General features: G+C 45.3%; 1 protein-coding gene across 1 annotated transcript in view; it reads left to right on the top strand.

Annotated features, from left to right (window-relative positions):
* Positions 1-18,694, top strand: part of OPRL1 (opioid related nociceptin receptor 1) — a 42,095-nt gene extending 23,401 nt beyond the window's left edge. Inside the window, exons 3-4 of the mRNA XM_018559999.1 lie at positions 10,732-11,087; positions 18,125-18,694. Coding sequence (XP_018415501.1) covers positions 10,732-11,087; positions 18,125-18,648 — 880 coding nt within the window. The 3' untranslated portion in view covers positions 18,649-18,694. The remainder of the gene's footprint in view (positions 1-10,731; positions 11,088-18,124) is intronic.
* The last annotated feature ends 3,414 nt before the right edge of the window (positions 18,695-22,108 follow it).

Raw genomic sequence — 22,108 nt, 5'->3', positions numbered from 1 at the left:
ATAAATATTTATATTTTTATAAATACTTATAAAATATAAAGATTTATAATTGTTTTATATATAGATCTATATTGATATATCTATATGTTTTACCAAGCAGGTACTCTCACTGCAATTTTGATAAACTTAATACAGTAAATTCCCCGTTATCCAGGATTGGTAGATTCTGGATAAATGTAGTTTCTGGTTGCTTGAGAGTTACTATTAAAAATAGGTCTAGCTAATGCCATACCCCATACTATAACATATCATAACATAAACTCTGTATTGACTTCGTATTAATAATGAAATGCAGTCATCAAAACAAATAAAGACCAAATCGACACACGATTGTTTCCAGGATAATACATGCCACAGATGAGCAGAACAGTGAGCGCACAGGGTATTTGTTTTCTTTTTGGTTAGATGAGAGTTCCGTTTAGTTGAATTCCGGATAACAGAGAGTTTACTGTATAAAGAAGATTTCAGATGATTACACAATGATTTAATCGGTGAAGGAACACATAGGGAAGGGAATATAAAGGTGTTTTTATAGGCTTGCCTACAGTCCTTTCATTCCAGCAATACACTGGGGACCCAAGGACGTGGGACTAGCTGCCGGTGTCTTGCGCTCTTTACCATTTCCTGACAAGATGGTAATTAACACACCGGAATAACCGTGTCACAGACGCCGCAGCACTGGCAGCCCCGGGACAGCATGTTTGACAGCCTCGTACATGGCGTCCCCGTGCGGATTGAGCCATTCGCAACTGATGACTACATGAGTCAGTCACAGTAGCTGGTCACGCAGACACCTCTAATGAATGGGAATGTCAAAGCTTCGTCATAGTCCCTCGAGCCGCTCGGCTACGCCAGATGTGTAGGTGAGCCAAAGCTAAAGTGAGAGAGGACTGCTATTGGCTAGCCTCAGGTCTGGGGAAAGGCCACGTACTGTTGGCCTTCCTTGGCCTAGGGGGGCATCAAACCATTCCTGGTGTCTTTATCTAAACCCTTTGCTCCAGAGGGCAAATAGAAGTTGTGGGGAGGGGGCTATTAAAATGTCTAATCCTTAGATGTGATGGCTGCATTACTTTAATTTCTTAAGGCTTTTTCTCCTTTAATTTCACTTGGTGATTGTGCTAGTAACACACTTCCTGTCCGAGGGTGACAACGCTCTCTCGCTGTGCTGTATCTATGAAGGAGTGGCATTGTCACCCCATAGGACAAGAAGTGTGTTAGGACCACAGAAGACCTTTCCCTCTCTTCATCTCCATAACATGGGGTGGGGGTGTTCTGTAGTTCATAGAGGTAACAAAAAACAACACATTTAATAGTATATTTAAAGTGCAACTGAAGCCAAAATCTTTTCTTTTTTTATTTATTTGTGGATAGAGTGGAGAGGGATTAGACCCCCTGTCAGGTTTTTATTGCTGTCTGTCCCCCATTCAGAAGATTCACCCTCTCTATTGGTCCTGGTGACCGTTATCATTGAAAATCCCAAATTCTTTATTGTCGTCAGAACAGAATTAAATGAGAAATTTTCCCATGGCGAGTTCTGGTGACGACCAGGGATTTCACTTTTCTTTGAAAGGAATTCCTTTTACTTCGTGTTGCGGCTATTGGACAGGAAGTGAAGGTAAATCTCCCCAATGGGACACATATGGCAGAAAAAAAGCTGACAGGGGTTATAACTAGGGATGCACTGATACCGATACTCGTAATGGCGCCGATGCCGAGTATTTGGGCGGGTACTCGTACTCGCCCAAATGCTTCGATGCCTAGCCCGATACTTGAGCTTCCGGTATCAGGAATCCGGGCAGCGAGTCATTACATTCTGCCTGGCTTCCTGATTGGCCAGGAAACCGTCTTCATGCTCCCTCGAGCATGGACCCGGGCAGCATGTCATTACACGCCCCCCAGCTTTATGATTGGCCAGAAAGCCGGCTCCATGTTTCCCCGTCACCTGGGGACGAGGGAGCATGGAGACGGCTTCCCTGCTGATCGGGAAGCCAGGTGGCGAGTCATTACATGCTGCCTGGCTTCCTTAATGGGACTTCTGGTATCGGTATTCGGTATCGGCGAGTACCGGGAAAAAAAATATAGCTGCGGCCAGGAGGACAATACAAAGCAATGACAGACAGACAGGTGCCACTGGGGTCCACCGCTGTTCACAAGTATCCTTACAAACACTGGTTACCTGTGGCTAGGGACAGATAACCTGTCCTGGATGCAGACAGACTTTGTCCAGGACTGGTCACATGACCCTAGCTGTGAGTAACCGATGGATGTGTGGATACATGCGAACAGCGACATCTGTCAGCCTGTCACTGCCTTGTACAGGCATCCCAGCCACAGCTATTCGCATATGCCTGTGATTCCAGCCGCAATAATTGATCCACTTTTTTTTAAATAACAGCCAGAACTTAAAGGACACCTCTAGCGAAACGAGTCAACACCTAGCCGAACGCGTGAATACAGTGACCATTGTTTGTGCTGAAAGATTTTTAAAGCTGAACTCTGGGACACAAATGAGGACACAATAAGGACACAAATGAATGCAGCTCTGGAATCATTAATACATCATTTAACTTATTTTATTGTTCATTTAAGTAGTATAAGTAGCTTACTTTGACCTGGTATCAGCCTCTTGCTGTCCTAGTACAGTAGAGCTCAGATTAGAAGAGGAAGAAGCAACACAAGGAGCCAATCTGTTGTGCTGCAGGGCTGTTGTGGTTATAAGAACCATGCTGATAGGGGGAGAGATCGGATAAGCTGCTGTAACAGGGGCTCTTTTTAGACCTAAAGAAGAACTCCAGGAATTTAAAAAAAGTTAACCCTTGCATTGGTGCTACTCCCGCACTACAAGGGTTGACTGCTAATTTTTCTCTAGGGGACGGAATACAGAAGATATGCTCAGCTGATCCTCAATCCTGCGGTGGTGAGCGCTCATCTCTCTGCTGCTCCGCTCCAGCTATGGAATGTCCCTCGGTGGACCTTCATTAGGGGTGATGGGTCCTTAGACCACTGGAGCCTGGGGAAGAAGATGCTACAGGGACCAGTGTAGCATCCAGGGGGGGTACAAGGATCAGGCGAGTATAACGAGTAGTTAACCGCTGCAGTGTGGAGGTAGCCCCACTGCAGGGCTAAATGCGTGATTTTCCCAGAGTTCTTCTGCAGCTTTGAATAAAATAATACCCAGTGATCTTGCAATGTAGGTCCTTGCGAAAGTACTCAGTGGCGTCACAAGGGGGATGCGGCCCTCACCCGGGTGACACCATTGGAGGGGGTGATACCATAATGACTGACACCATTTTTGTGTCACCCCCCTCTGAAAAGTCGGGCACTCGGTCATGGTCGGGAGAGAGGAGGGGACCCAGCGGCATACCTTATCCCGCCGGGTGACTGTCCCCTCCCCTCTCTGCCGGCGTCCATCACCAAGATGGCCAGCGGCAGGTATCAATAAGATCGCCGCGCATGCGCGATGATGATACCCAGCCTCAGGACGCCCCTGCAAGCACTTATTGTTACGGGGTGACAGTGCTCTGTCCTTGTCTCCCAATTGTGCTCTGTGTTGTCACACAGTCTTCCGTTGGAGACTACAAGCGACCCAACGGACATTGTACGGACACCATCAGGAAACCCACCCTGAGAAATGCCAGTGCAAAGTGACCGCAGGAGATGCAACAAAGGGTAAAAAAACAACAAATCACAGCGTTTTAGTGAACCAAGGATATACACAGACTTCCAACTAACACTATTCTGGACAGTCCCCTCTTTTTGAGTCTCAGTTTGGCCGGACGGACTCCATGTTGTTTGAGCGGGAAGCTGCAGGCTGCGCCGTGCATTCCAAGGATGAGATCACTGCAATCTGTGTCCGACGCCAAAAACAGAAGCGTTGGAATATAGGTTATTCGTGACATTTTCCAGGCTGCAGCCATCGCTCAGTGATGCTCATCAGAGATTCTTGAGAACCAGTTCTGCCTCTACAGCCAATCGTTTGATGAATCAGACGGTGATATAGCCGGCCACGCTATGAATCACTCCGGCACTGCTGGAAAACAAAACACCGCGCTGGTTACATTGCCTTCTTCAGTAGATTAATTTGCATCCTTTGTATTGAGGAAGAGGGACGGCCATGATGTTTTTTTGTATTCTCCTTTAGTGTTGTAGCCTGGACCTGATACAAAGTATCCTTTACATGTTAAATAAATACATGCCGAGTAATGTGTGACACATGCAGGTCTGTATTACCCATCACAGTACTACCCCTGACAATGCCTTCATCTGCAGAAAGACTGCACCACATTTGTTCAGGTATTATCCAGACTCACCATCTACTTCATGCACTGAGATGCCGGCTGGGCAACACAGTCATATAAATCCTGATGTCTGTGCATGAGATCGGCCCCTGCTGCAGCTACATTCACTGATGTCTGACCCAGATCAGCCCCTGCCGCAGCTACATTCACAAATGTCTGCTCCGGATTAGCCCCTGCCGCAGCTACATTCACAGATGTTTGACCCGGATCACACCTACTGCAGCTACATTCACAAGTGTCTGACCCAGATCAGCCCCTGCTGCAGCTACATTCACAAATGTCTGATCCGGATCAGCCCCTGCCGCAGCTACATTCACAGATGTTTGACCCGGATCAGCACCTGCTGCAGCTACATTCACAAATGTCTGACCCGGATCAGCTCCTGCTGCAGCTACATTTACAAATGTCTGACCCGGATCGTCTGACCCGGATCAGTCCCTGCCGCAGCTACATTCACAAATGTCTGACCCGGATCAGCTCCTGCTGCAGCTACATTTACAAATGTCTGATCCGGATCAGCCCCTGCTGCAGCTACATTCACAAATGTCTGACCCGGATCAGCTCCTGCTGCAGCTACATTCACAAGTGTCTGATCCGGATCAGCCCCTGCTGCAGTTACATTCACTAATGTCTGACCCGGATCAGCCCCTGCTGCAGCTACATTCGCAAATATCTGATTCAGATCAGCCCCTGCTGCAGTTACATTCACTGATGTCTGACACGGATCAGTTCCTGCTGCAGCTACATTCACAGATGTCTGACCCGGATCAGTCCCTGCTGCAGCTACATTCACTAATGTCTGACTCGGATCAGCCCCTGCTGCAGCTACATTCACTGATGTCTGACCGGGATCAGCCCCTGCTGCAGCTACATTCACTGATGTCTGACCGGGATCAGCCCCTGCTGCAGCTACATTCACTGATGTCTGACCGGGATCAGCCCCTGCTGCAGCTACATTCACTGATGTCTGACCCGGGTCAGCCCCAGCTGTAGCATCTCACCTTGGGACTTGCTTTCAAGTTACCAGGGGAGACAGGGAACATGCTTACTCCTGTCTGCAGTAAACTGATGACATCATAAGAGCAAAGGAAAGGTGAGTATGTGCGGAGGTTTGAGCAGGCACCTGTTGCTTTGTATAAACAAAGCACAGGTTCTCTTTATAGCCCCTGTAAAATCCCGCTATGCCTCCAAACCTGGGAGAAGTTTCTGGATACAAATTAGCATGTGGAAGGTGGCAGACAATACAAGCTATTGGCATGATTATGTCTGGTCGTTGCGTATTGATCGCAAAAACAAGTATCGACCAATAACACACTCCGTTCCGCCCTGTCGCTTCTCCCGTTTAGGACTCGGTGACAGACCAGCTGTGCTCCTGTCTGAATTTTCTGCAGACTCCGAAGAGCTAATTAGAAGCCTTTGTGTTATCGTTTGCGGTTTATTACAAGATTCCTTTATTCCTCATGCTGAATGGACCCTTTTTTTTTAATGTGCGCATATCTAAACCCAAGCTTACCAATCCTTAGATGTGGTGGCTGCATTAGATTTTCCTGTTTCAGGCGCTTTTTCCCTTTATTTTTACCTGTTGATCCTGCCAGTAACGTACTTCCTGTCCCAGGGTGACAACGTCCACTCACTGTACTGTAGAAAGGAGCAGTGTTGTCATTCAGACAGATAACAATGTTTTGTCCTATCGGTACAGCTCACAGGAAGGACACAGCATTTTTGGGGGGGATCAACAGGTAATTTTCTGTACTTGCTGAAAATGATCTTATAAAATGAAAATTAATGCAACCACCACATTTGGGGGATCGGAAATCCAGAATACTGTATATTATATATTTGAGTTGTTTTTGGTTAGAGCTCCATTAAGTGTATCTAAACCCAAGAACAAAAATGTAATATGTTGCAGATTACCAGCCCTTAGATGTGGTGGCTGCATTCGTTTTCTTGTTTCAGGCTTTATTCCCTTTTATTTTCACCTGCTGATCCTGCCAGTAACACACTTCCTGCCCTAGGGTGACATTACCCATTCACTCTACTGCAGGGATCTCAAGTCTCCCTGATGTTCAGGGAGTCTCCCTCTATTAGATATCAGCTCCCTGATCTCCGAGAGAGGCATTTTCTCCCTGAAATGTTTACTCTGAGTAAACCTTTCCGGTAAGATATCAGTGGGTAAAGTTTCAGAGTGAGGCTTGCCTCCTGGAGGAAGGTCATGTGATCTCTAGAGTAGCCTCAGAACGAGGCTTGGCTCTCAGAAGGAAGAAGCTACTTGCTGCACAGAGAGGGCGGACATAGACTACTATTGAGAGCAGGTACAGGCACTGCTGCAGGGTTGAGAGAGTGCTGTTAACCCTTTGTGGATAATATAGAATCAATTGTATGTCCTGGTTGTCTAGTTATAGAGAACATTTATTTCATTTGCTGACCATAGCAACTAGTCAACTGTGTATCAGGGACTTTACTCCTCAGTGTTTTTAAAAAAAAGGTCTCGGGCTGTCTAATAAATTGTGACCTTTACACTGACAGATACTTGAACATCAATTCACAAATCTGATGTATATATAAATACATATATAATATTATTGTATTATTGGTGTGTGTGTGTGTGTGTGTGTGTGTATGTATAATTATTATTATTTCTTTTATATTCTGACGACGGCTGCTGTAAAAAAACAACAAAAAAACCGAAAGGGCACCTCCTTGAAATGAGACAGGAACCTCCCTGAAATAAGGTTTTGCAGGTTGGGATGTCTGCTCTACTGGGAGGAGCAGCATTGTCACCCTAGGACAGAAAGTGTGCTAGAAGTAAAGAACATTTCCCCCTTTCCTCATTTCCATAACATGGCGAGCGGGTGGGAAGCTGGGGAGGAAAGATCTAGATGATGCTGGCTCCAACCAGGAAATGTCTGACTTGCTCTATCTGACTTGCTGCAGCTTCTGGTGCACATTTGTGAGAAGCTCACAATGTGCAGTGATGTCAGAGGAAGCAATATCAGTCCAGGAGAGGAGCCGGTACAACTGTGCAAGAATGAAGGGAAGGCCGGAGGTCAGATTTAAAGTGTATGTCCAGCCAAAAGCTTTTTATTTCATTTTGGATAGAGTGCGTGAGGATTAGAACCACCGTCAGGATTTTACCGCTATCCGAGGCTGTGTTAGAGAGAATTACCCTTCCTGTGCTGTTGGCGGCGTTTTACCAGACAGGGAGTGAGGGTAACAGTGACACAGAGAAGCGTAGAGTAGGGGAAGTATAGAACCCTCAGCACAACAACAGGAAGTGAAGGGAAATCACTCTAATGGAGCCTCCAACAGTAAAAACCAGAGAGGCATTCTAATCTTTTTCCACTCTATTCAAACCTAGAAGGAAAGGTTTTTGGCTTGACATACACTTTAAAACTTCCATGAATTTGGCGGCTGTAAGGAACTTTTTTTTAAATGTTGGTGACATCAGGGAACCTGCAGGGGGCATGTCCTGGAATTTCTATTCTGCATCACAAGTAGGGGTACCCAGATCTCCAGCTTACATACAAAAAGGAAGTGGGGTGGACTGGGGCACTACAGCAACGCCTGGAAAGAAAAGACTGAAATACCGAGCAGGTAATCTTTGTTCCCTGGTTACATTTTATAAAGCCTGGAATATTTCATCCATTCTTTATTCGTAACGAGTGGCAAGTTATGGAATGTCATTGTCATTCTTGTATGGGAGTCAAGCAGCGTGCTCATTTTATGGAATGATAAATATATGTCCTCCCATCTGAATCCTGCTGGGAGCTGTGACGCTGCTCTGAAGCTAGCATCCCTGATTCTGCTTGTTCGCGCTCCGACATGACAGTGTGGCATTCCGCTCGGCAGGGAAGATCATCGGGACGGTGTGATCCGGCACCTCGCATTTTCCCCTCCCGCAGCCCTCCTCCCCGACTCATTTCGATAATTCACAGCCCCGGGGGAGGGGATTAAATCTGCTCCACGGAAATCATGGAAGGACCAAATAACCGCTGAAATTACCGACTTGGATTGTCTGGGGATGCTCGTGTGTTCCGTATTTCCTGCAGATGTGTTTTTGTGGGTTGGGATACGTAAACCTTGACCTGGTTACCTTAAAGCCTAACTCCAGAGGAAACCTAAAACTGCCCTTGCAATGGGGCTGCCCTTGCACCATAAGGGTTAAGGGCAGGTGTAGGTAGACATAAGGTCTAGGGCAAGGGTAGTTAGACTTCGGCTCCCCAGCTGTGGTGCAACTACAAATTCCTTCATGCATCGGCCACTGGAAGTCATGCCTGTGGCTGTCAGAGTCTTGCAATGCCTCATGGGATTTGTAGTTTCACCACAGCTGGAGGGCCAAAGTTTGGCTACCCCTGGTCTAAGGTATTAAGGTAGTGGATAAAGCAGTTCTAATTACCTGACCCCAGCTCCCCCAGCAGTCAGCGCTCTCCTCGTCTACCCTACACTGCAGCTTGTGGACTGTCCCTCAGCATCCTTACCTATAATGCAGGACTGTGGGCTTAAAAGTCCTTTGCCCAGGTACCCTAGACCTAAACAAGCATTTAACCCTTGCAGTGCAGCTGCAAAGGGAGTTTTTGTATTTCCTAGCTGGTACAAAGGGCTGCAGCAGGTGGGGCAGTGGCACTAATCTGCAGAACTGCATGTTCGGAAAAAACTTGTTGTCACTCTGCACTGCACCACAGCCTAGATGGGGGACCACAAGGGTTTGTGTATGATTTTACAAATGTCGATGGAGCGAGTGTGTCCTCTGTGCAATAAGCTTTTTTTTACTCAAAGCTGCCCTTTAACCCCCTCCAAAAAGCAAAACCTGTACTGAAAAAAAGGACCCTTGGAGAATGGCCGGCTTAGTATAATTGGTTGCAATGGGATGGCACCAATGCTAACAGTGCTATCTAAGGCCCTTTAACTCTCCATCCCAAGCGACAACCGACCCAGCCCTGTTCTTTTGTGCCTGCCTCTAATGACGGTGCACGCATCTGCCCGCAGAGGTGCCAGCCTCCGCTCTCCAGACGTAGCTCTGCGCTACGCTAAGCTCATCAAATGCAAAGCTTCGCCGCAGAATCCTGGCCACGTACTATCTAGAGGAGGCAGACTCCGCTGCCAAGGCAGATCAACCTAATCCCAGAGTGAAAGCAAAGTATCTGGCAGCGCGGTTAATGTTTTGGCTCATACTTAAAATATTCTGATAGCTGTTCCTGCCTGTCTTCCGCTCCCTATTGCATTACCTCGAATCACCTTTTCGTACGAGGCATCTGATGCCAGTCACTTATGAATTTAATATATCCTGTTGAAGAGTAGAGCATATAGGCAGCCTTGCGGTAAAGGTTGACATTGAAAGGCTTCCTAGGTGGCTCGCTTTGACCTTGATTGAGTTGTTTTGCTTCCATGTGCTCCCGGCACGGTATAATATTGTTCTCTCAGCTCACCGGGAACTCTGTATTGTGCTATTTGTGACCACAGAGGAGAAAATGTTATTCACTAGTCAAAAATAAACCCACAGGCTTCAGAAGTGATTGTTTAAAAGGAATGCGTAGTGGTTTTGGACATATTTTCCTTTATATTATATTCAGGGCTAAAAAAAAATGTAAAAAATATTTTTCCTCCAGTCCGGTAAATAAGAAATACTGCATATGAGTATTATGCAGTCTTTTATCCAGCCAGCAGATGGAGCTGTAGTCGCTTTTTTCATTTTCTGTAGCCTGTTGTGGACAGAGATCAGTAGCTCAAGCTGAATGAATCAACTGAATGAGTTATAGGAGTAACAGATCCCTTATCAGACACATCAGTCAGACGGGAGCAATCTGAAGGGAGATATTTACTACTGTGCTCTGTAAAAATCCTTTGTCACATATAAAAGGTTTACTAGGAATGTATACATATGCTGAAAAGACACAAAAGACATCAGATAAAAAAGTTGTGAAGTTAAGAAATAGAAATAAATTTGACTTAAAACCATTATAGTTTACATTTCTATCACCGGGTTAGGTTGCAGAATAGGTTGCATTCTCAGTGATGTCACCGTCTAGTGAATGGATAGGCTGCATTCTCAGTGATGTCACTGCTCTCTAGTGAATAGATAGGCTGCATTCTCAGTGATGTCACCGGTCTCTAGTGATTGGATAGGCTGCATTCTCAGTGATGTCACCGGTCTCTAGTGATTGGATAGGCTGCATTCTCAGTGATGTCACCGGTCTCTCTCTAGTTAATGGATAGGCTGCATTCTCAGTGATACCACCGGTCTCTAGTGAATGGGTAGGCTGCATTCTCAGTGATGTCACCGGTCTCTAGTGAATGGATAGGCTGCATTCTCAGTGATGTCACTGGTCTCTAGTAAATGGATAGGCTGCACTCTCAGTGATGACAATGAGCTTGACTGTCTTATATTGCGTCATGTTTTGTTTTTTTACATATTGATGCCTTGTTTTCCCCCTAGATACACCAAGATGAAAACCGCCACCAACATCTACATCTTTAATCTGGCTCTGGCCGACGCACTGGTCCTGATGACCCTCCCGTTTCAGGGCACGGACATCATCATGGGGATTTGGCCCTTCGGAAACGCCTTGTGTAAAATCGCCATTGCCATCGATTACTACAACATGTTCACCAGCACGTTCACCCTGACCATGATGAGTGTCGACCGCTACATCGCTATCTGCCACCCGGTGAAGGCGCTTGATATCCGTACCCCGCACAAGGCCAAAGTGGTCAACGTCTGTATCTGGATTCTGGCCTCCTTCATCGGTATTCCCGTTATGGTCATGGGCTCAGCGGAGATGGACAGTGAGGGTCAGTAGCCAATTTTTTTTACATTTGACTTATTCCATAAAACCAACTTGTGTTTAGCTAGATAAAGTAATACTATATTTGTCAGTCTAGCATCCAGTTTTCGATTGGTGCGGACATGGGGCACTGATACACATATCTACCAAAAGTGTAGCGCTCAGGAGGATGACAATCTTTTTTTTTTGCTAGTAATAGGTCTGTGATCTGCTGCAGACCCGTAGTAAAGGACTGCATAGTGGCTTTGTTATACTGATGTAAACAGGTTGGGTAAGGCAAAGCCATGTCTGTGGGAAAGTCCATGTCTATGCCACAGCCCTTTCCACCAACCTATGCTTGTTAGATTAGAACCATGTGAACCATTGTTGGCCTTTTACATTTATGGGTAGCTTTCAGTAACTATACATGTGTGCATGAAAAAAATCTTGACATGTCATGATATACAGCAAAAGAACCATTTTTTTTTTTTTAAAGTTCCACCTTCTATCATTAAAAAGCCATCCCTGGGCTGCAGACCAGTGACTTTACTTAGACTGAGACCAGTCTTCTCTGAGCCGGCATCATAGACCAGGAGATGGTGACCTTGGATGATGCCTTAACAAAAGTGATGCCATCTTCAGGGCCGGATTAATTCTCCCTGCTGCCACAAGGCCAGGTTCCTCAATGCGGCCCCCTACATGCCACCCCCCCCCTCCCCCTATGGAGAATGGCAGACGTGCAGGCTGCATACAAGTGATCTCTGCAAAGTCACCGAGATCACTTGTGCAGAACAAGCAGCGGCTTTCCCGCTGTACATTTAGCTCTGCTTGCCCAAAGCAGAGCTAAATGTAGAAAACAACTACCCGCCCGGGCATTGGGAGATAGGAATTCCACACCCCTGCTGCCCCTCTACTCCCTGCTGCCCCAAGGCCGGGCCTCGGTTGGCCTTGTGGGAAATCCGGCCCTGGCCATCCTTCTAGAGAAAAAAAAAGGCATTGTCAGGGGAAGTTCTGTGATCTCTCTGAAGTGACACTGACATATTGCATAGCCTGCTGCCCTTTACATGAAATCATATATCTGCTATTAGGTCCACTTTAATTCAGCAGGTCCTGTTTAAAAACAGTTGACATGAAGCTATCTAGCCAAGCCTGTGATGTCTCTGACACCGTGCAGTCTGCCCTGACCTCTGCAGATGGGAATTATTGATATAATGAAGGTTGATGTAAAAGTGGCACGCGTGTTTTCCTGACCTGGCTTTGCGAGTGTGCTGCAAAGAAAAATGTTTTATTCCGTACGGAGTTCTTAATTAAAACGTTCCCAGAGTATTTAATGACTTAATGTGTATACTCCTCAGACTAAAGACTGGCTATTAGGGCTGGGGACTGAGAAAAACAACAACTTCTGTATGGGGCAGAATAGAAGAATTAGCCCCTTTCTGTTTCAGGGGAGCTTCAAAGAGTTGGGCTGCCTATAAAAATAACATTATTACCAACACCCCCCCCCCCCCCCTTTTATATCTGTTGATCTCGCCAGAAATCCAGTGTCCTTTTCACTTCCTCAATCTCAAACAATGTCACCAGCCTTCCCAGCTATCTAACTACAAAACACCTCCTCCCTATGTATGTAATGGGGATGTGGGGAGAAGACTTCTGTAGTTGAATTCAGGTGAGCAGCCTAAGGTGTCAACGCTACTCCTCCATAGTACGGTGAGCAGGTCTTGTCACGCTAGGACAGGAAGTGTGTTACTGGCAGGATCTTAGGGATACACCGATACCATTTTTTCGGTATGGAGTACAAGTACCGATATATATTTTTTTCGATACTTGCCGATACTGATACTGAAAGTCCTTTAAGGAAGCCGGAGGCATGTAATGATTCGCCACCCGGCTTCCTGATTAGTCAGGAAGCCGTCTCCATGCTGCCTCGTCACCAGGTGACTAAGCATGGAAACTGCTTCCCAGCCAATCAGGTCATCAAGTCATGACATTGGGCCCGGCTTCATTAACGGCCCCTTCAGTTTCCGGGTTGGCCAGAAAGCCAGCTCCATGCTCCCTGGTGATGAGGGAGCATAGAGCCCACTTCCCGACAACTCAGGACGCTGGGCAGCGTGTAACCACTTGCCGCACGGCTTCCTGATACCTGAAGTTCCGGTATCGGGATATCTCTTTCTTTTCCTTGATGTTTTAGAAATGGCACCCAGGGTCCCTACTAGCCAGTGCTCTTGTCATTAGTATTCTTCTATTACTGCCTACAAGCTATCGCCCCGCAGGACGTGCCGAGGACATGAATTATAGATCACTCTGGAAGCTGTGTGATATTACAGTGACAGGGACAGATGTGGCCGTGTTAAAGTTACCAGATCACTTTCACAGCTACAGGATAGACACCGGAGGAAAAAAAAAACACACAGCAGACGATTTTTTTTAGAGAGCAATAAGGACTGGCCGCCGGCCACCTATCATTTTTGGATACTGCGGGGCTTGTTTGGACAGCGTCCTCATTGTTCCTCATCGAGGGCTGAACAGACTTTGGGATGCTGGGGCAAGTATATAGTTGACACATAGCGACTGTCGGGAGATACAATATCATTGCACTTTGTTGAATACGTTTTTTACTTTTTCGAGTGCAAAGAGGCGTGTTAATCGTTTTCTTGCCATTGAAGGATTCAGCACTTAGAATCACCTTTTAAATTTGCACATCCGAGCAATAATTTCCATTCTTCAAGCATTGTGTTTATAACAGATGACCCCATTGGAGCGAACACTCCAAACATAGACATCAACATGAACATGGCCTTCCCCACTCTAACACAAAACTAGACAGAAATTGCACATTCTGGATGACTGGCACGGCAGCACGCCAATGCGCATTGCCGCACATTGTTGTACTTTATGCTACAATGGGAATCTGGCCTTAAGGTAAGTATTCCTCTATGACTGTTAGGACCCCCTTAGACTAAAGAAGCATTGTATACTGCATATGAGGGAGTGGGGGGTAGTGAGGGGGAGGTTTATGGTGCATTACCTACATTTTTTTGTTGGCCAGCCCAGGGTTTTGCTTTACATCTCTTCACAGTTTAACTTGCATAGTTGCAATAACCTTGCATTTTTATGGGTTTCTGCTACACAAATAATGTTGTGGAAGGTTGGAGCAGTCATAAATCACAGGAACTTGTCTTTAGTCGATGCAGGCTTTGGTGGGCAAGGGATTGGGAAGGCGGAGGGTCTCTCTGGAGAAATGAGATCTGATTAAGTCATGGTTGTTGTGAAGCTGTATCCTGCTGTGATCAACACAACAAAAGAGGGGGGGGCTCCAATAAAAAGTCACCTCTTGCCGCTCTTCCGCCACTGAGCTGTCCTTTTTGTACCGGTAATTGCCCAGACGGATCACACGGACTAGGCCTCATAACCTATCTCAGCGTTTTTTCTTATGATTGCCTATCCTTCTGCCTTGGCGGCTCTTTCCCGTTTTCTCAGCCTTCATGTCAGTCTTCGCTCCTCTGGAGGGGTTTTACCTGCTGCTACTGGGGAATGTTATTAAAGTTATATATCACTGCTGATCGCCAGCGGCTCTGCCTTTTAGAATAAGTAGCGTTGGGCTTAATTACCTTAGAATTAATGTCTCGCTCTTTCTGCCTCGGAGTTCTGACAGGGCCGCATGCAAAGAAAAGGCTCGGCGAGCACATATTTTGAGTTATTATTGTAATGTTTAGCCCCGGTTTTTTTAATGCTGTCTTCACATTTTTACGTTTTCGTAAAAATATATTCATGAATGTTTCACAACACGGGCTGGTAGATACCTCATCTAAAGGCTGTGTGCATTTGACTGGAATCCCTGATCAATGTCTGCTGAGATGAAATGTCAGCCACATAGAGAGTGCATTGTTTTTAAGCAGTCAGCCCCAACCGGTAGACTTGCACAGAGAGGCAGGAGCAGTAAAGTACAATCCCTGTGCTCTACTTAGCAGGAGGCAGAGCCTGGATATTTTTAGCTGAACACTTGGCCAACAGCTAAGCACATGGTTGAAATACATGTACATGGGAGCTGTTTTAATTGCCAAATGACTTGTTATTTTACCCATCCAGTCGTGAGATTTACAGAGCCCTGCCAGACAGTTGGTGACCTGACTTTTCCCTATTCCACTTAGCAATGCAGGTTAGTCATCTTCTGATCCACTTATACGGGTGATTGGTGGGAAAGGTGCCCTCTTCTACTTACCGCTCTTTTCTACCCACCCTTTGAACACCACTGTTCTTGGGTGCTCTATTGATTAGATCTCTACGCTGTATTCACTCCTCTGCACGCCTGACATGCGCATTATGAGTGGTTGCCACCATCCCTGCGCTGAGCTCCCAGCTGTGCACACCTTACATGTCCATTATGGGGAGCTCCCACCATCCCTGCACTGAGTTACCAAGTCTGGACACCTCCTGTGACCATTACAAGGGGTTCTTACCATCCCTGAGCTGAGTTCCTGGCTGTGAACACCACATTATGAGGATCCCACCATCCTTGCATTGAGTTTCTGGGTCTGTTCACCTGCAGTGCCCATTTTGAGGGTTTTCCACCTTCCCTGCATTGAGTTCACAGGTCTGTACACCTGCTGTGCTCATTAAAAGGGGTTACCACCATCCAAGTTCTATGTTCCCGGGTTTGCACACCTTACATGCCCATTATGAGGAACTCCCAACTTCCCTGCACCGAATTCCTGGGTTTGCACACATTACGAGGGGCTTGTGAGGGGCTCCCACCATCCCTGTACTGTAATCCCAGGACTGCACACCTGCTGTGCCCATTATTAGGAGTTCCCACCATCTACGCAGGTCACTGGGAACAGAAGCCAGAAATTATGGCAGGGAGTATCAAAGATATATAGGAAAGATGGTTCTGCCCACCAGGCTTCACCAAATCAATAATTGGAAGGAAATGTGAAATTGGGTGGCGTGTGAAATTCTTTTTCTTTGAGAAATGAAAATGAAAGTAAACCATCTAAACCAATAACATTTTCATGGCATTAAAGAAAAAAATTGAAATAATGATTACGATTGATGCGTCGTAGAGAAGGATTGCGAGTGACGTGTCCCTATGATGGCCAATCACTGTTATACACTCCACAGAAAGCATACTCTATATATATATATATAGTGTATTATATATACTATACGAGTGCTCAGACCTCTTGTGCTTGCTTGCTCTGTGGCTCGTGCTTTTTTCACACTGCCTTCTTGAATTCCGCAGCGCGTTTTTTGTCTTGAGTGTATATCAGGCTGTCACAAGGCAGACCAATAAATGAAGGGTGGTTGGTAATGCGCGAGGTTCTGCTAGAATTGCCGAGGATATTGCGTTCTTTTGAGGATATAAATCAAGCAAGCTCTGGGACTTTCTACCGAAACACTATTTCTAAAGAAGCAAATTATAGTGACACGTTAGATACATTGTGTTTGTGTGCCGGTGTGGGAATGAACCTATAATTTTCCTGCTCCTGATCTGATTGGATTATTTGCAGGTTCTGTGTAGCTAGGCAGTTTCTATCACTGAACATTGCTTGATGAGATCCTGAAGGGGAATTCTTGCTTACACCATGTTTTGTTCCCGACAACGCAAAAGGGTCAAAACTATCACGAAATGTGAATGTTAAAATAAATGGGGTCAATCCATCCAAAAGTCATGTTTCAGCTTGGGGAGGATTTTGGTGCACTCAATCACCCTCAGGTTTATTACATCTTGTAGGAACTCCAGGAGGAAAAGGAAGCGTGAGACACTAGTGACTGGCGTATAGTCAGGAACTCTGGAGTCCTCAGGGGACATCAAAAGTCGGCCAGTGATTTAATCCCTCAGAAATTAGCTTTACCTGAAAATGTCATATCATACGGGCTGACCCTTTGACTGACCCTTTGACTGAAATGTTGCAATCAAGATCAAAGCATTCAGAAAGACATTGTACTAAAAACCTCCATTGCTCCCAGTCCTACCTCCGCTTTGTGCAGGGTGCGTAAATATGACCGTGGAGTCCAAACGTTAGTCCCAGTGCTCTCTGTAATCAGCATTCCGCAACAGACATGGTCAGACACACCTCCTCTCTGGTCAGACATGCCCCCTTTCTTCCTCTGCAATAAAGGTTTGTGTGAGCACATTGGACAGAGGGGTGTAACGTTTCTCAGCTATACCAGCATAGAGCACTGCAGTGTGAGAACAGGAAGCAGCATTTTCACTTAGAGAAAGGGGGATTTTGAGGCACTGCAATGAAAAGAATGAAATCAAGCTTTCATTACAAATCAACAACCCACTTGTTATAATTATATGTCGTTTGGTATTTAGCAGGCTGTCTGTGCCCCACTAAACATCTTCCATCTGGCTACACAAGATGCTCTAAAGCTTTAAAATCACTCCAGGGCAGGCAGTTGATTTACCAGTGGAATGTGAAGGAAATGTAACACCATAACCATGTCCCCTTGCACCCAGACACCTAAGTATTCTGAAAGCTGGGAGAAGCAGGTCCCTTAAAGTGTATCTCCAGCTTTTTTGGCAAGAATAGGGAAGGAATAGAACCTCGGTCAATTATAAGGCCCATTGGAGAGATTTCCTTTCCTTTGGACAACATGTTACCAGGACAGGAAGTGGTGGAAAATCTGCAATGGTGACACAGGCAGCTACAAAACAATTTTCTTTAGTAGAGTAAGAGAAGGCTGGTGGCCCTATCAGCTTTTTATAGCTAAATGGGTTCCTTGCTGGAGGTTTTTCCTCAATTCTCGTTCCAGTGACAACCTTGTCACTGGGACAGGAAATGAGGAAGACTCTTGCCAACTAAACAAGAGGCAGCCATTCCTACTCTGTTCATAACACAAGAAAAAAAAAAGTTTTGTCGTGAGTTACAATTTAATAGCTATTATCTGTCTGCCCATGCAGCAAACACATGACAGGGGGCACATTTAGACTGCATCAGACCACCGGTTTAGCAGACAATTTGCAACTTTATGTTTTAGGCCACATTTCAGGGACAGATTGGATGAATGTATGGGTAAGAAAACCCTTTAATAACATGTTTTTTTCCCCTATTCTTGCAGGTATTGAGTGTATGGTTCAATTGCCTGATCCTGAACATTATTGGGAACCGGTCTTCGGCACCTGTGTGTTCATGTTTTCCTTTGTCATTCCTGTCTTGATTATCACCATCTGCTACAGCCTGATGATTAGACGACTGAAGAAAGTCCGCGTTTTGTCTGGGTCAAGGGAGAAAGATCGTAACCTGAGGAGGATCACCCGTTTGGTGTTGGTAGTCGTTGCCGTGTTTATTATCTGCTGGACCCCTGTCCAGATCTTCGTGTTGGTGCAGAACCTTGGAGCCAAGCCCGACAGCGATGTCAAGGTGGCTATCCTTCTCTTCTGCATCGCCCTGGGCTACATCAATAGCAGCCTTAATCCAGTTCTCTATGCCTTCTTAGATGAGAACTTCAAGGCCTGCTTCAAGAAATTTTGCTTCCCCGCCGCCTTCCGCCCTGAGCTGCAAATGTCCAACCGCATGTGCAGCATTGCCAAAGATGTTGCTTACGCCTGCAAGAACTCGGACGGTCCGAATAATCCAGCATGACTAGGCATGGAGCTGCCTATGATGGGCGGCGAAATAGATCAAGTAGGGACTAACCCACAAGCAGAACTGACACAAATAACTGCTTTGTGACCAAGATGACAGGGGTGTCGGGAAGGGGCACCTCCTTTTAATGCAGGAATTTTACGCGCAGAATGGAAATTACTATTGAATTCCATCGGTTGTTTAATATGGAACTCCCCAAACCCTTAATAGGCTGGAGAAATTAACAGGTTTCTGCCATTGCAGCTCAAGTTATTAAAGACCCAAAAAGAGGTCCGTGTCTTGGTAGGCTACTTGAGCACCTTCGTGAAGTGAAGATTTCCTTAATTCCCTACAAGTATATTGCATTTGTGCAGGAATAATAACATTTTTATACAGTCTTAAACCTCTTTTGCTCAATAGGAGCCAGACCTATAGTGGCTAAAAATGACATACTGTCCCACCAAGAAAAGACTTCATTTGAGCATATTTATGGGACGAGTATCTGTCTATGTGTGCATTTATATTTTTTCAACTATTACACATGGAGATATCCAATCATTTAAGACAGGAATATAGTTATTCAGGACTCATGACCAAAACCATATAATTACTTGCCAGCTGAGAGGCCCTTCTACGTTGATGGGCATTGCCAGCAAGTTTTTTCCTTGGCCACATGCACACAAGGGGCCAGTGACAGGTGGAACTTGAGAACCTTAACAAAAAGTTGAAGGTGAGATTGATTGGTCATTAAAAGCCTCAATTACTAATTCTGGTGCCACCCAAAACAGCCTTTTCAAAGATGATGAAGCCCTCTTGCCAATATTACTTCATCTACATCTTGATGATGCTGCTCCTGCAAGATCTTGACTCGCCTAAAGAGGTCAGAAGTATGGGGCAATTCATGGATCAGTCCTCAAACGTTATTTTTTGGTTGCTGACCAACAAATTGAACTTATCTCAAAACTTGACAATACTATGAGCCTCAAACATTTTTTTTTGGCTACTGTCCATCAATTTTTTTAAGAAGACATAGAGGACTATGAAAAGGCAATCCATATAATGTTCCACAAGAAGTCAATTTTTTAATAGTAGTGAGCTCGAAATCCCTCAGACAGGTCTGTCGTGTCTGTTTTGTCATTGATTGGCTCACTATAGGTCCTGGTCATTATGCCCATGGCTGTTTCTTGATAAGAAAATACTTATCCAGCCTTACTTTTTTTTCTCTCTGGCATCACCCCCCTCTTTAAAGCCTTCTGACCTGTATGAAAAGTGACCCAGTCATGTATATACAGTGTATATAGACATATATATATATTATATATTTATATATATATTCACACGCACATGTTTTCGAAGCCTCAAAAAGTTAAAAAAATTAAAAATGAAAGCCTTTCTTCACTGGGGATATGCTAAGCTTTGCTCCAGCAAGTGAGGAATCAAACTAATTTAGCAGCCAAAGGCAAATTGTGACTTTAAGGGGGGGTTGTGTAAGCAGTAATGTCACGGCTGGACCTGGAGGTAACCCAGATTCGGAGAATCTTGTATTGGCCGACATTTTGGTCTACATGAATCTGTTGAAAGAGGATATGCTTCGGCCTGAAAAGGCAGAAAATCGTTCTGAGAAGTTCTAGTGATTTTCAACGCATCCCGGCCCTATGAATTGCTGTGTGGGCCAGAATACAACATCAGATTTAAATGCCATTATTGGTGTGGCCAGGTGGGGTTAGAGGGGCAAATGCATAGTTGACCATACTACAATATGCTGGTCTTCAGTGGGAGTTTAAACACCGAAAGGGTCACCACTAGAGACCGCCATCCGTTTGGTGTTGGAATAGGGGTTGGGAATGAAAAAGATGTGTTCAATGTGAAAGCGCATGTAAGCATATCTTATACAGAGAATACTCTGCATAATGATTGCATTGTGCGCAGGTATTTGGTGGTGAATGTATGTTAGTAGGTGCTTGTGATCACATTGGTAATTGGAATTGCAAATGATAAATGACTCAATTAGGCGTATGCCAGGCAACCATTTAGATCATTACTCTGGGGCTGGAAATCAGTGGTCGCTGCCAATAAAGCTTGCATGAATACAACTGGCAATACGCACAAAAGCACTTCTGGACAATAGCTGAAAAGGAAAAAGTGGGCAAGGGTCTATGTAGCTTGCTTAAAATGGACGTACACATCGTTTTTAACATTCTAAACGTAAAAGTCCTACTGAAGGGAAGACAATACAAGATACCTGATGATACCTTTATTATCCAGAAATGCCTCCTCTACCCTCTTCTGATTTACTGTAATTTAGTTACCAGCACCGAGTTTTCCTTGACTTGATGGCAAGGTCTCTCCAGCTGCCATTCCAGTGTCCAGCGACATGGCTTGAGTGGCCACTGAGGCAGTCCTTTTGGAGAGGGGGATTATCAGTGGGTGGACCTTAAACTATAACTAAAAGCAAAACTTTTTCACTGGATTAGGAGGCGGTAACGGGTTATATATAGCCACAACCACATACCAGCTGCCATCTTTGTACCCATTAGGGAGATTCACTTTCTCTAATTGTCCTGAACACTAATGTCACCAGGAATGAAAGTGAGGGGTAGATCCAAAATGTTGAGTTGCCAACAGAACAGGAATAAAGGGGAATTCTTTCAAAGGGGCCACTTGTTCCTGTAAAACTTCCCTTAGATTGTAAAGACATCCTCTCCCTTACTGTTGAGCCTACAGGAAGTGAAGGGGAATCTCCCTAATAACAGACAGATGGAAAAAATATGACATTGGTTTTACCCCCTCCCTATGCCAAATGCTTGACCTCACACAAGCAGGAAATAAGATTTATGTGTAACAGTTGTATTCATTATGCCAGATTTGTAGCTAAAGTGAAGAAATTTGATAAATTATTGGAAAAAAATCTTATTGGAAGAGTAGAAAACCCCTTTTAAGCTTTACCAAGAGCTCTTGAGTGTATTGCCATGTATATGACATAAGGAAGTCATCGCAACTGTAACATTAATGACTGCCAAGCACAACAATCTATTTAGGCAAACCTATTAACTGCACGCCAAAATATCAAAGTTATACTCACCTATACTGTACCTCAGAGCTGGCTGACTATTACAGCGCTTCCTCCAGCCTTTCTCCTCCACTCTAGCAATTAAATGTCCCTTGACATCCAATACACAGTGTATTGGACATGCTGACTCACAGGACCGTAGACCACTGGAGGGGGAGAGAGGCTAGACGGACTGGTATAACAGGCAGCTGGCTTTAAGGCTTGGGTGAGTATACATTTATTTTCGTATCTAGATGAAAATGAGCACTTAACCAGTGCAGGGGTGGGGTGGGGGGTGTTGGGATCCAGGTTTGGTAGCATCATTGCAAGGGTTCATTAGGTGGTTTTGCCACCTAATTAACTATCTGTGCATTTGTCAACTATTAGTCTTGATTGAGCCCTATAAAGACTCATCCTTTCCCCTTGTCC

Source organism: Nanorana parkeri, unplaced genomic scaffold, assembly GCF_000935625.1.
Source record: "Nanorana parkeri isolate BGI_ZX_2015 unplaced genomic scaffold, ASM93562v1 scaffold17, whole genome shotgun sequence".
In the NCBI taxonomy this organism is placed as follows: Eukaryota; Metazoa; Chordata; class Amphibia; order Anura; family Dicroglossidae; genus Nanorana; species Nanorana parkeri.
This window is presented reverse-complemented; position numbering and strand designations above follow the sequence as displayed.